The 15,411-nt window shown below is 36.2% G+C and overlaps 1 protein-coding gene across 3 annotated transcripts; it reads left to right on the top strand.

The window, feature by feature from the left end:
• Nucleotides 1-567: 567 nt before the first annotated feature.
• On the top strand, nt 568-12,684 carry LOC107698805 (nuclear distribution protein nudE-like 1-A). 3 transcript variants are annotated; one of them, XM_016499909.1, is made up of 10 exons: nt 568-690; nt 4,072-4,168; nt 7,125-7,278; nt 7,379-7,527; nt 9,021-9,157; nt 9,376-9,549; nt 9,630-9,721; nt 9,851-9,999; nt 10,193-10,227; nt 12,158-12,240. In XM_016499909.1, the coding sequence occupies exons 2-10, from the start codon at nt 4,083-4,085 to the stop codon at nt 12,166-12,168; spliced, it is 987 nt and encodes a 328-aa protein (XP_016355395.1). In that variant the 5' UTR covers nt 568-690; nt 4,072-4,082; the 3' UTR covers nt 12,169-12,240. The 3 variants fall into 3 exon arrangements, with proteins under 3 accessions (XP_016355395.1, XP_016355394.1, XP_016355393.1); XM_016499908.1 differs by lacking the exon at nt 10,193-10,227 and having other exon boundaries at nt 569-690; nt 12,161-12,684; XM_016499907.1 differs by lacking the exon at nt 10,193-10,227 and having other exon boundaries at nt 569-690; nt 12,158-12,684.
• The last annotated feature ends 2,727 nt before the right edge of the window (nt 12,685-15,411 follow it).

Raw genomic sequence — 15,411 nt, 5'->3', positions numbered from 1 at the left:
GACATTTTCTGAAATCTGACTCTCTCTAATTAAAGTTATTTAAATATTTTTATGTTATTATTATATTGCTATGTTGAATATAACAAGCAAAGTGGGAGAGCTGGTAAATCCGAAATAATTTGCCACACCAGATATCAAAAAGTGGGTCACTGCTAATCTTAATCACAGATAATTATGTCCGTATTGTTCCATTAGGCCATATAAGTAACAGCATGATAAATGTAGTCAATTGGATCATTAAATTATTAGAAAGTGGCCTACTTTACCTTTATTTATTTCAAGTTTCTTATTAAAGTAAATATATTTATGTTATTTTTAAATAACATTTCAGCTCTAAATAAATACATTTTTATTTTTAACCAACTTTTCATAAATATCAGTATATCTGTTGTTATTTAACAACGTTTAAGCCCTAAATAAATACATGAAAAGTAACATATTTGTTACGTTATTTTCGTACCGAAAGAGGCGTCATGCACTGATAAGTGCGGTATGCAAAAAAAAAAAAAAGAGAAGAAGAAGAGGAAGAACGAGGTGTCGCCAGGATCACTTTACACTACACACAAACGTCATTGGGGGAGAGAGAGAGAGAGAGAGAGAATGAGTGAGAGAGGATGCTGAAATACTGAAGGCTGTGGCAGGATCACAGTCAGTCCTACTATCAGCGTTAAAGATCCTGGAAATGTTCAGGTGAGTTCATCAATTCACATCGCAATCTTAACACATGATGCAGATCTTTAAACATCACAGATGATAACACTAGTCACTGATGTACTGCTATAGATAATAAGACAACACCCTTCCTGCGCTCCATCAACATCATCTGAGAAAAAGAAGATACCATTTCACACTCACTGTAGCCACAAATAGGCGTTTCGACGTAATTTTATTGTCATTGTCATATCTATTCGTGTCAATTCAAAGCGCACCATCAATGTTGTTGTTAGCCGGCTAATGTCAGCTAGCTCTTGGCTAGCTAATGTATCGCTACAGTGAAAATTGAGGAGTTATGGTGGTGTCAGTGGTATTTGGATAGAAATATGTCAGATGTGATGTTTCTGGTTTTCAATACTTGTGTTGGCAGTAGATACGATTAAATTGTGGAGATGTATTTATCGTATAGTTTTTAGACCGACTGTAAATACGCATGACATCTGGTGCTGTTTAACAGAGCGCATCAGCTCATTAAGAGTTTCTAATGACCATTAAGGTGAATGAAAATCAATATTTAATTCTGTATATTTGAAGGTAAATATACTGTATAGTTTAGTTTAGAGTAGACTATATAGTCTGTATAGTTTAGATGTATATTTGAGCTGCATGGCAACAGCAGGTATAATTTTACATATTTTATATGTAGGGTTATTTATATACATATATCCTTGTTTGCTATTTAGACATTTTTAAACATCTTTCCACCTTTCTTTCTTCATTTTGTGAACACCTTTAATTTCTCTGAGGATGCTTCATTTTTTAATTATAATATATAATAAATTATAGAGGTTTCATTAGGTGTTGACAGTTTGTCACACATACAATTTATAGACAGACCTCTTTTCAATTAAAAAAAATGGAAAATAGCATGATTGTAAGTAAAACAGATTTTAAGTATTTTATTACGAGGATACCAGGTTAACTTTGATACGCAATGAGAAGTAATTAATAAGAAAGAATGAATTAAATAAGGAAACAGGAAGAAAATAAAAAAGTAGTGAAGTCTGGGTGTGCCGGTAAGGCTTCTGGGTTTTAGTTGTCTGTTTCGATTTAGTTTTAGTTGTCAAGTAGATTAGAGGCTACATTGAGTCTAGTACACTATTCTCATTATCGTAATATCTCAATAAATATAATTTGTCTATGATGGACTATTTGACTGTCCTTCTGTTTCTGTTTAGTGTTGAGATCACAGTTACCAAGTAAAGAGTCATGCTATGTCAGACAATGACCTATAACCAGAGGGTGATTATGTTCTGGCGTATGTGAACAGGGCACATGGAGCTCTATTGATTATTTGGGACAGCAGTAGTCAGAGGTGAACTGAGGTTCATGCTGCTAGATTCAGATTGTGAAATCAGAGGTTGATTTATCTCACTGGTTCTCAACTGGTGGGTTGACACAAAAATGTGTCACAGGTCTGTCCTGGTTGGGTCACTATTGCAAGTAATGCATCGTTAGCTCAATAAATATGCTACCATTTAAAAGTCTTTTTTTTTTTCTTTTTTTAAAGATGATTTTATTCGGCAAGGATGCTTTTAATTGATCAAAAAATATATGTAATGTTTCAAAAGATTTCTAATTTTAAATAAATCAGCTCATTAAGAGTTTCTAATGACCATTAAGGTGAATGAAAATCAATATTTAATTCTGTATATTTGAAGGTAAATATACTGTATAGTTTAGTTTAGAGTAGACTATATAGTCTGTATAGTTTAGATGTATATTTGAGCTGCATGGCAACAGCAGGTATAATTTTACATATTTTATATGTAGGGTTATTTATATACATATATCCTTGTTTGCTATTTAGACATTTTTAAACATCTTTCCACCTTTCTTTCTTCATTTTGTGAACACCTTTAATTTCTCTGAGGATGCTTCATTTTTTAATTATAATATATAATAAATTATAGAGGTTTCATTAGGTGTTGACAGTTTGTCACACATACAATTTATAGACAGACCTCTTTTCAATTAAAAAAAATGGAAAATAGCATGATTGTAAGTAAAACAGATTTTAAGTATTTTATTACGAGGATACCAGGTTAACTTTGATACGCAATGAGAAGTAATTAATAAGAAAGAATGAATTAAATAAGGAAACAGGAAGAAAATAAAAAAGTAGTGAAGTCTGGGTGTGCCGGTAAGGCTTCTGGGTTTTAGTTGTCTGTTTCGATTTAGTTTTAGTTGTCAAGTAGATTAGAGGCTACATTGAGTCTAGTACACTATTCTCATTATCGTAATATCTCAATAAATATAATTTGTCTATGATGGACTATTTGACTGTCCTTCTGTTTCTGTTTAGTGTTGAGATCACAGTTACCAAGTAAAGAGTCATGCTATGTCAGACAATGACCTATAACCAGAGGGTGATTATGTTCTGGCGTATGTGAACAGGGCACATGGAGCTCTATTGATTATTTGGGACAGCAGTAGTCAGAGGTGAACTGAGGTTCATGCTGCTAGATTCAGATTGTGAAATCAGAGGTTGATTTATCTCACTGGTTCTCAACTGGTGGGTTGACACAAAAATGTGTCACAGGTCTGTCCTGGTTGGGTCACTATTGCAAGTAATGCATCGTTAGCTCAATAAATATGCTACCATTTAAAAGTCTTTTTTTTTTTCTTTTTTTAAAGATGATTTTATTCGGCAAGGATGCTTTTAATTGATCAAAAAATATATGTAATGTTTCAAAAGATTTCTAATTTTAAATAAATGCTGTTCTGTTGAACTTTCTATTCATCAAAGAATCCTGAAAAACAATGTATCAGGGTTTCCACAAAAAAATATTAAACAGCAACTTTAAAAAAATAAAATAAAATAAAAATGTTTTCAACATTAATAACAAGAAGAATTGTTCCTTGAGCGCCAAATTAGCACACTGTAATATAATGATTTCGGAAGGATCATGTGATAATAACAATAAATAAAACAAATAAATTGTAATATTGTTTTACAAGATTTCTGTTTTTAATATACTTTTGATTAAATAAATGCAGCCTTGTTGTGAGCATAAGAAACTTTTATCTAAAATGTTAACAAATCTTTCCAACATCAAACTTCTGAATGGTAGTATAGCCTTTTAACTTTTAAAGGAAGGATAAAACAGTTTCCATATCTTTTTTGGTTAAAGTCACAGGCATGCATCCAATAAAACTCAGTATATTGGCACAAATTCATCTATCACTTGGGAGACGCAACCAACTTTGACGGATGCCACCATTGACATGCTGTGTTAATATTTTTTGCATAATACTGTGCCTTTGCAGTTAATGGTAATATTAATAATTTCTGTATTTATGTCTGATTACATTTTTGTATGCTAAACAGTGCTGGTGCTTTGTATAATCTCGCAGGTTTATCTGTCATGGATGCAAATATGATACCAAAATTCTCCTCCAAAGACGAGGAAATTGACTTCTGGAAGGCTCTTTCACTCAAGTACAAGAAAAGGTAAGTAGCAGTACAGTGAGCAGCATTGAGCGTTACTCAGCTCTCTGTTTTGTAGTCTGACACATGATAGCATTCTTTCATGTTGTCCTCAGCCTTCACTATTCACATTGCCTTTTGGATAAACAAAACACTGCCTCTAAATACTGGGAGTAAAACCAATGCAACCTGTTCTCTTACATTATGAGAGCCATATCGAGGAAATTGCTGTATGTTTTAAGGCAGTCACAGTAGTCTTATGCAGTCCACCACAGTGGGAATTTCCTTCAACGGGTTTAGCTTTTTGTAATTTGATATAGGCTCCCACTGCTAATTTTACTGTTGAAAAGCTCTCAGTGGCGTTGTAATCTAAAAAGATTACACAACAAGCTTGTTGCTTGGTAGATTGCGTCCCAAAGCAGCATTTCTTGATTCCAGCATGGAGTGTTTCAGACTCCCTTTGTGTAAAGACAGACATTTACACACACACAAAAACTTGGTACACCCAAGTTTGTGATTAACAGAATACTGTTTGGTCTGATACGTCTGGTTACATAAAAAACAAATGACTGGGGTTTGTAGTTCAAATAAACCCCTCTATGTAATCTGAATGAGAGATTTGATTTACAGATCAGCTTTGTTCCTTTTTTGATTGTGCACCAGCTCCTGAGCTAATTTTAGCTGTCAAACAAGTCCACATTATGTATTGTGCAGCTTGTTAAGGAGAAGTGAGTTATTAATTTTTTTAATGGGACAATTTGTCGCCTGGTGGATGGGGTGAAAATCTCATTGACCTACTTCAGCTTAGGGAACCAAGCCATAGAGACTTTGGTGGTGGGCTTTTTTGACTTGGCCAGTTAGCAGCCACTTAAAGGGATAGTTCGCACAAAAATGATAATTCTCTCATTAATTACTCACCCTCATGTCGTTCCAAACCAGTAAGATCTTTGTTCATCTTCAGAACACAATGAAGATATTTTTGATGAAACCTGAGAGCTTTCTGACCCTCCATAGACAGCAACGCAACTACCATGTTCAAGGCCCAGAAAGGTAGTAAGGACATCATTAAAATAGTCCATGTGACATCAGTGGTTCAACCGCAGTTTTATGAAGCTACAAGAATATGATGATTTCTTCTCTTTCGTGTCTCTGCCACAAATTCACAAGAGTACCACTTATGTTCATCATGATTTAAGACTTGCATTTGAAGCACAGGCTCCTCTGCGTTTCACTGACGTGATAACTCTAGGGATGCACCGATATGAACATTTTGGCCGATACCGATAACTGATAATTCTTTATTTTTGAAAGCCGATAACCGATATGTTGGCCGATAAATCTATATCCAAATTTTTATATACTTTTTGAGAGCCTGATTACAAAAAAGTTCTCATCATTAAAACCCACATCCCAAACACTTCAACATAAGCAGCCTAGTTTGAACGGTGTACGTTTTAAAAATAATTTTAATTTTCTCCCATTACCAAATTTAGTCATAAAAATGGTAATGTCAAATTTAGTCATATTGCGCCATAGATCAATAAAACGGAATAGCCTCTGCACGGACAATAATTAAATGATTTGAACTAAACCCAAAGAATTCACAACGTTTTATTATAATAATGTTCTCATTAGAATGTTATATACACGACATTCCCAATCATAGTTATTAATGTTGTGCACTGCTGTTTGAGCTGCGTGCGCTGAGCTAAAGATGATCACCGGTAAACTGAAGCGCTCTTTTAACTTAACCAAACGCATTCTATATGAGATAAAACAGATATACATCAAATAAACACAATAATACAACGTACAAATGCACAAAAGGCTGCAAACGAACAGCGCGCATCTGAAGTGTCTCTGAAGGAAATAATGCATTATTTATCGGCTTTAAGATATCGGCCAAATTTTCTTATCGGGCCGATACCGATAACAGAAAAAATGAGCATTTATCGGCCGATACCGATATGGTGGCCGATATATCGTGCATCCCTAGATAACTCCATCTATACCCAGTTCTGACCTGCTAGTAAACAAAACACCCTAATCAGCACTTCAGAGACCATGCAAGAATGAGTCACAGATGTTGTGTGATTCTGATTCTCTCCGGAGAGTTATGTACTTTCTGCACAGTTTTAGTGGTCTCCTTGTCCCTGGATAAACAGGTTGTCCTGCCCTGTCTCCTGGCTCACGTGGCTGTAGCATGGCTGGGCAGGGAAATATTGCCCCGATGCCATTTTTAGATCCTTCCAGATCATAATGCTGGCTGGTGATTACATAAAGAGGCCCAGGGCAGTGCTCTCTGCTGGTCACCGGTACACTGTAAACAAAACTGGTTATTTACAGCAGATGCAGTCTGCCCCATTCACACTGTGCTAGTAATGGTGTCAGCTTAGATCACATTCATTAAATAATGGTATAATCAGTGAGTTTTGTGAGGCCAGGTAGCTAAAAACATATTGATTTTATTGTTCTGTGCATATTTCCATTGTTAATATGCTACAGTGATGGCCTGATATTGCATTTGTAGCATTCCCCAGATTAAACCAGGAAAGAAACAATATTACTTAACAACAGGCCTATGTTCCCTTGCATTTACGGGAAATGCCAAACTGCTGTTTCTGATGACTTCTTATCAGTCTGTGTGTATGCTATGTTTTCAGAATATCCTGTACAGATAACATTCATTACATTAGACACATCTTCTATCTAGGTAATGGATCTCATAGCTTTTTATTTGTGTTATTTTCAGTTGAAGAGAAAAAAGTAGTTCCTGCAGTGAGGTTTTAATTGTAGCTTCTTTAAAAACAAAATATTTTTGAACGACCTCTGCGTAACCACAAGTATATTGTTTGCTAAAGCGTGTTTTAATACAACTTTCGCTGTTCAGTAGGCTATAGTTCAAGTCGAGCTCTGTTTAAGAAATAGAATATGCTAATTTTATGCACGTGCCATTAGTGATAAATGGTATCTTGTTCAGTTATAAGGAGGCACAGGAGGAGTTGCTGGAGTTCCAAGAGGGGAGCAGAGAGCTGGAGACAGAGCTGGAGACACAACTGGGCCAAGCAGAGCATCGCATCAGAGACCTGCAGGCGGACAACGAGAGACTGCAGCATGAGCTCGACTCGCTCAAGGTGAGAGTGTGTGAGCTGAACACAGACTGGCTGCGTGTAAAGAACATTAAAGCGAGGACAGGTCTAAAGAGTGTGTGTCTTTGCTTTCTCTTTCCTGTAGGAGAAGCTAGAGTATCAGTATGCTCAGAGCTATAAACAGATCTCCGTGCTGGAGGATGACCTCAGCCAGACTCGAGGCATCAAGGAGCAGCTGCTTAAATATGTCAGAGAGCTAGAGCAGGCCAATGACGACCTGGAGAGAGCTAAGAGGTCAGAGGGCATCAGCTTATACTTCACCATACATTTCACTACAAATGTAACGCATCCAGTAGTCTTTCCTAAAGATGACATTAAAAGGCATTCACACTGCATTTAAAATCCTAAAAAAATATATTCAGGGCAGGAAATTACACTACAGGTAAGAATTTTGGGTCAGTAACATGCATTTAATTGATCAAATATATAGTAATAACAGTAACCGTTTTCTATTTTAATATATTTAAAATGTAATTTATTCCTGTGATGGCAAAGCTGAATTTTCAGCAGCCTTTACTCCAGTCTTCAGTGTCACATGATCCTTGAGAAATCATTCTGATATGCTGATTTGGTGCTGCTCAACAAACGTTCTCCTCCAGAGGCGGAGGATTGTGCATTTATGTTAACAACGCTTCCGGGAGGCGCTTCAGGAGCCTCCGGACAAGGACCAGCAGACTTAAGAACAGCTTTTTCCCTAAAGCTGTCTCCTTACTGAATTCCGCCCGCTGACCCCCCCACCACCACTACACTACACACTCCTCACATCTCTCCTCATCACTACATCTGGTTTACAAAAAAAAAAAAACTTACACTTGTTATTACTTGCACTACTGTATGTTCATCCAGAATACTGAATGATCCATTTGCACACTGCAATATTTTCTATGCACTTTTTTAAATTTCCATTGCACTAGTGTTTTGTACAGCTTAATGTATCGCTTACATATTCATTTGTAAATGATGTTCATATGTTCATAGTTTCTGCTTATAGTGTACATACACTTATTACATAATCCATATGTATAGTATGTTCATAGTATACCTATCTGTATATCATGCTGATAGTATTTAAAAATCTGTAAATTATGTCCATAGTACTGCCTTATCTGTATATTTATTGTACATTTGTAACATATTGTAGACACTGTATATCCTGTACTTACTGCTTATTGCACTTCTGGTTAGATGCTAACTGCATTTCGTTGCCTTGTACCTTACATGTGCAATGACAATAAAGTTGAATCTAATCTAATCTAATCTAATCTAATCTTATTATCAATGTTGAAAACAGTAGGCTGTTTAATATTTTTGGGATATTTTGGGATTCTTTGATGAATAGAAGGAAAAGGAAGAGGGATTTATTTGAAATAGAAATCCTTTGTAATATTATAAATCACTTTTGATTAATTTCATGCATCCTTGCTGAATAGAAGTATTAACTAACTAAAAGAATCTTACTGACCCTAAACATTTGCAATGCCTTTGTTTCATGAAATGCCATGAAAATAGTTTCATGGAAAGTGAAACTTAATACATTCTAATAAAAGTTTATAAAAGCAAACATTTTTTTTATGAAATGTCCACAATGACACATTAAGAAATGAAAATTAGGTCTGTTTTGATAATAGGTTGTCTTTAAAGAATTCCGTCCTGGTAGGTTGTATGCCTTTCCACTATTCTGCTATCATTTTAGTTTTATTCTGCTATGAATTGGATTGATACCACAGAGCCACAATTACATCTCTGGAGGACTTTGAGCAGAGGCTGAACCAGGCCATCGAGAGGAACGCCTTTCTGGAGAGTGAACTGGATGAGAAGGAGTCTCTCCTGGTGTCTGTGCAGAGACTAAAAGATGAAGCCAGAGGTATTTACTGGCTCTCCTCTCTGAAATCTTGTAATTACAGCTAGTTCCTCATTCCAGGCTGCTCAAGTGATGTTTACAGATCCTGTTCTGTCACTAAAAAACTTTTCCTGCCTGCTTGTGGAATGAAGTCGTGTTACAAACTTAGATCAACATTATGGTCTGCAAGTGAAAGTTACAGACCGATATCTTGCACTCTAACATAATATGTGGATTTGTAGATTTGCGGCAAGAGCTTGTGGTGCGAGAGAGCCGGCCAGAGGTGACGCGAATGTCGGCCCCCAGCTCTCCGACTCCAGAAAATGACAAAACAGACTCAGCAGTCCAGGCCTCCCTGTCTCTGCCGGCTACACCGCTCAGCAAGAACCTGGACAATGCTTTCACCAGCCAGACAGGTAGACGGCTAAATTTCACTCTGAGATGTTTACAATGTCACACGTGTTTGCATGACTCACTTGGTTCTTGTCTTTTGCAGCTCTGGCCAACAGCTCCACTAATGCAGCCCTCACTCCGTCTGCCAGAATATCAGCGCTCAATATTGTTGGCGATTTACTGCGCAAAGTTGGGGTGTGTAAACACTGGAGGTTGAACTTTTGATAGCTATTCAGACAAATAATTGTTCCCAGTTTTATTCATGGATCACCATTTGCATAAATGAATTTGGTGTCTAATCCAAGTGTTTGTTCTGTTTCGTAGGCTTTAGAGTCCAAGCTCGCAGCCTGTCGAAATTTTGCCAAGGACCAGGCAGCCAGGAAGAACTATGTCACAAACGTCAACGGAAATCTGATTAACAGAGACATTTCAAATTACTCTCACTCTCTATACACATCATACTTCGACAAAGCGTGAGTCAGCCATTTTGTTCTGCCACAGTTCAGAAAACCCAATCAATAAACAACTTAATTTTCTTGTGTGTATTTAATGTGAGGACAGAAATGAAAGGCAGTTTGAAGGAAAGTGTGATTGACTGTAATAATGAGTCTAATGATACAGGAGATAACATTCTCTCAGACCTCTGTGTGTTTCTCTCCTCAGCAGAAGAGAGAGGGTCATTTTCCCTGCGTTGCTTCTGGGTAAATGATCCGACTAGCAGTTTTATGTGGGGTCCATGCATGCTGGTTAACAACCCCCTACATATGACTTAGAGTACTATAATCCACTAGGTTAAGATCATATCATCTCCACTAACATCTTGGTGGTGGCTCAAATTGTGTGTGAAGGTGCACTCCATAGGTTTGCTCAAATGTGGTTTATTTAACTAAATGTGAGAGAACTGGGCCAGTGTTTTGACTCTTAGCTGAAGATTCAAAACATGAAATGTTGTCTAAAAAAAGTTTAAAATTTATGGAGTTCACCCTAAGTGTTAAACTAAGAGTTTCTCTCCTCATCTGTCTGTCGGTATGAACTGAATTACAGGATTAGACAGTCATTAGTTAGATCACGTTCATTTTTCTTATTAAAGTCAACATGAAGCAAGATCCGCAACTCGGTTTACTCCATAATATGACCTATTTCTGCAACAAGATATATTCAATGAGAAAAAATATATTGGGTTACCTCATTGATTCATGGGAATAAGAGAAAAGTGGACATTGCTTACACTACCATTCACAAGTTTGGGGGCATTAAGATTTTTTTATGTTTTTGAAACACCAAGGCTGCATTTATTTGATCAAAAATATAGTAAAAACTGTATTGTGAATATACACTTAAAATAATTGCTTTCTATTTGAATATTTTAAAACATATTCCTGTAAGGGCAAAGCTGAATTTTCAGTAGCCATTTCTCCTGTTTTCACTGTCAAATATTCTTCACAAATGATTCGAACATGCTGATTTAAGGCTGAAGAAACATTTCTCATTAACAATGTTGAAAACAGTTGTGCTGCTTAATATTTTCATGGAAACTGTAATACATTTTTTTCAGGATCATTCGATGAATAGAAAGTAAAAAACAGCATTTATTTGAAATAGAAATCTTTTGTGACATTATTAAATCATTATATCACTTTTGCTCAATTTAATGGATCCTTGCTAAATAAAAGTTGTATTTTCTTGAATGGTAGTGTAGAACAGAACAGACCAGAAGAGCTGCAGTAGCTAAAAATGTTAAATCAGCTGAAAAGGAAAGTTGTAAAAAATAATGAAAGATTATGATTGTTTTTTGTTTTTTAAATATGAATCAAATGAGTTATGCATAATAACACCAGGAACCCGTATTATGAAAATAAACAATACATTTTAATTTCATGTTGACTTTAAGCATGTTCTTAAAAATAAGAAGCTTTATTGCCATTTAATACATTTGAGAAGACAAATAAAGTCATCTCAAGAATATGTGAGGAGGGCAGGATTTCTTGAGGAACCGCAGTGTTACGCAGCTCACTGCAGTGCTGAATCAGTGTGTCCTGCAGCTTGAGTATCAGTAGATGGTAAAGGGCACGGAGAGGACGCCCAGGGCTTGGGTTTCTGCTGTATAAGATCAGATCTATAGATGAGCTATCAAAGAAGGGCCTTTGCAGTCTCCAGTACACTTTAGTGATTTGATTTTGTAATGGTGCAGTACACATATTATATTTGTGTGTTTCAAGGTAACAAGAACAGACACAGCCAAGCGTAGCTGATGGACGTCATCGAAATACCTTTGTACTGATGGACAGTAGAGTGTTTGTGTCTGGTGTGTCTCCGGGGGCTGTATTGAGTGGTCTGGGCTGAGAAAATCTACAGTTTCAGTGCTTCTGAGTTTGTTCTGCTTGCTTATCTACACCAATTCACTCTGAGCTACTCGCGTGTGAGCTTTTCTACGCATTTTAACTGTGCATTTGGTTTCGGGAAAAGCCTGTTTCTGTCTCATCGAGCTATTTTGTGCCAAATCCCGTCTAGTTTATCCAGTTGGTGTGGACTGAAATAAATGCTAGTGACAATTCTAACAGTAGTATGAATGGTCTGATGGCTTGCATTGTACAGGGTTTTAACCACAGTCTCATGTTTCTCTGAGCACAGCAGGACAGTGAATGGTTTGGACCCCGGCGCTGTGACGAACATCACAGCTCCGCCGCGCTCCAACTCTCCATCCAGCCTGGTGCTCAGCGTGTGACCCTCAAACACACACAAACTCCATTACAACCACTATACAGCAATATAACAATTCACTACTGAGATTACAGTGGGTTACAATGTGGTTAGTAATGGTAGCCCAACTGTAGCAGCATCTCATACTAGTCTCTACGTTGCAATATCCTACATTTTACTGCTGAAGTACTTGTTAATAGTTCTTAAAAATGTATAAACCCATCTAATGTATTTATGGTTACTGCTAATTTAGGTATAAGCATATATGTACATATTTAATTTAGTTTTCTCTGTTCTTTGCAAATGTGATGTCTTACCACAGTCCAAAAATATATTTATCGCTTTAGTGTTGGATGGCAATGTATGTGAAAGCTGAAAACAAAGGGAATTTACGTTATTAATATACAGTATGTTGTGCAACACATGCAGTCTTTGTGTATAAGAAGGTAGACCTGATAGAGAGATATATATATATATATATATATATATATATATGATATACTGTATATTGAAGGAGAAAAGAAGATGAAGGGTGGAGATTTGACTATCTAGACTTACATGTGCTGGTTTCCATTTTTATCCCTAATTTTTTGTATTGGTTCACAAGGTCATTTTATTTTGGTAGGATCTATAGTAAGTGCTAATGTGTGCCTCAGATGGGTAAACTTCCCCTATTTTTGTCCCCTGAACTGTGGCCTGGTGTAAGTGTGAAATGTCTTTGGAGTTGCACACAAAAGGTTTGTTTTGGCTCCAGCAGGTTTGCATTTTAAACACTGGTTCGTTATATTGACAATCGACTGTTGTAGTAATACGGTGTGATGCATTTGCTTCTGAGTCTCAGGTTGGTTTCACAGCCTCATAGTATTTGTTGGAATATCCATACCTTATTTTTCTCCTTGCTGTGAATTACAAATCTTATTCCTTTTGGTTAGTGCAATGTGTTCCAAAAGCACTTTTTGTTACTTTCGCGTGCTCAAATAAATGGTAGTGTTCTCACGAGTCTGCTTTATTGTATCAAACACAAAAATGTTAACTTTATGGCGTTACCACTGACAAATCTTGCAATTAGAAGGACTTCAGAAAAAGGCTTTTATGACACTGCCAGCCAGTGTAATTTTAGTATTTATTAATATTTCAAAATATTTTTATAGATTCAGTTTTCTTTTTTAATTTGAATAATTAGTAAATTTAGTAATTCAGGGCTCCAGACTGCGACCAAATGGTCATTTTTTCTCCCCGTGCGACTAAATTTTGTGTGCGGTCGCACTGGCGCGATCACCGCGTTCTTCAACTCATAAGCGCTGCCATTTCTGTCGCTTATGAGAAACACCAAACGGCAAACGAAGCTGAAAGCATAACGAACCCGTGCTAATCGTTTGAACTGCGCAGCTTTAGAGAGTAGAGCATAGTTTATACTCGGCGCATCAGCAAAAATGACTCGAATATTGAGGAAACGATGGATGGTTTTCAAGCTAAAGTAAAGTAAAAGACCGCTTCTTAAACCAGAGAAGGTGAACGTGTTGGTATTCTTGTGGGGGAAAACGTCTCAGGTTACTTATGTAACCATGGTTCCCTGAGTAGGGAATGAGACACTGCGTCCTCTAGGTTTCTCCATAGCGACCCCTAGAGGACGCAGTTCGAAGTTCCCATGAAAGGGAACGTCTCAGGTTACTTATGTAACCATGGTTCCCTGAGTAGGGAACGAGACACTGCGTCCTCTAGGGGTCGCTATGGAGAAACCTAGAGGACGCAGTTCAAAGTTCCCATGAAAGGGAACATGCAAGCACTGTCACCGAGAGCAAGTTTAGCTTTACTTTTCTTTTTGTTTTCATTTTTGAAAAGCTTGTTATCTTTGCTGTTTACCTCACGTTACGCTATGGAGGCTCTCTTTTATTTTTTTATTTGATTCCTGTGTTTGCTAAAGGTTCTGTAATTTATTAGTCGGTATGTAATACAGCATGTGGTGTTTGCCATGCCTCATCTTATTCGTTTTTGTTAATAAACGTTTTGTAAGCTTGTTTGTCATTGTATCTTACTGTATTATTGTTGTTGTGCTTTTTAATTAAGAATAACAATAAATCCATCTTTTGTTTTAGTCTTAAAAAGTTAAATGTGTAGATGTATGTAAGCAAAACTGACAATTATCTTTATACGCGATAAACAAGATCGCAAATTCAAAAGTGAAAGCATCCGAAGCCCGAGATTTATCACATAGCAAAGGAGGAACTCCCGTTCACAAAATTCAAATTACAAATAATACTGATGAAAAAGAATGGGTTGAATGTTAACCACTTTTGTTTCCATATAACTATAAACTATGATAATAAAAGTTCATCAGCATTAGGGCTGCACGATTAATCGCATGCGATATTTAACGCGCATCTTGTCAGAAAGCCGGTTCTGTAATCAGCGGTAAATCTCCATCACCTGCGTGCTTTCACATTGAGCAGCATTAACTACACAGAGCCGTTGTTCACTGATGAGCAGCGCAAAAAATCGCGCGAATATGAACGTGGTTTTGCGCAGCTCGTCCCTAATCCGCATGCATTAATTAATCCCATGTTGTAGAGCAAAAATAAATAAATATAAAAATAAAATATTGCGACCAACTGAGAAAGTCAGTCGCAAAAGAGCGACCAGTGGGAAGAATTGAGTCTGGAGCCCTGTAATTTTAGTAGTTTTTAAGTTGTAGTATTTTTATTTGCTTTTTATTAGTCTTGATTTTATTAGCTTCTTTTTTTTTTTTAAATACTTCTATTTGGCTTTAATTTATTTAAAAGCAATTTAATTTCAGTTTTAGTTTTAGTAATTTTAGTACTTAAACTTTAAACATTTCTCATTTTCATTTAAGTTTATATCTTGTTTTTATTTCAGCTTTATTAAAATTAACAAAAACTATTTTTAGCAGGTTTAATTAACAATAACAACACTGATGCCAACTGTAGTGTAAGGAATTTAGAATAAGGCTTTATTGCCAACTGCACAGTGTAACACAATTTTTTATTCATAATTTCATAAATGTATTAATAAATTGTTTTAATAGTACATACAATATTTTTAAAACTCAGCAGATTTTTTTTTGTCTTTTAACTGGTGAAGATCATTTGTAATATTTATAGATTGTTTGGATTATACATTAAAAAAAAATATATATATATATATATATATATATACAGTGGGTACGG

This window comes from Sinocyclocheilus anshuiensis, unplaced genomic scaffold (genome assembly GCF_001515605.1).
Source record: "Sinocyclocheilus anshuiensis isolate Anshui unplaced genomic scaffold, SAMN03320099.WGS_v1.1 scaffold230, whole genome shotgun sequence".
In the NCBI taxonomy this organism is placed as follows: Eukaryota; Metazoa; Chordata; class Actinopteri; order Cypriniformes; family Cyprinidae; genus Sinocyclocheilus; species Sinocyclocheilus anshuiensis.
Note: the sequence above shows the minus strand (reverse complement) of the source record. Positions and strands in the feature narration are given on the sequence as shown.

Coding starts and splice junctions, on each gene's coding strand:
- LOC107698805 (XM_016499907.1), top strand. CDS start 4,083: ATGGATGCAAATATGATACCAAAATTCTCCTCCAAAGACGAGGAAATT. Junction 4,169..7,124: donor TCACTCAAGTACAAGAAAAG/GTAAGTAGCAGT, acceptor TATCTTGTTCAG/TTATAAGGAGGCACAGGAGG. Junction 7,279..7,378: donor ATGAGCTCGACTCGCTCAAG/GTGAGAGTGTGT, acceptor TCTTTCCTGTAG/GAGAAGCTAGAGTATCAGTA.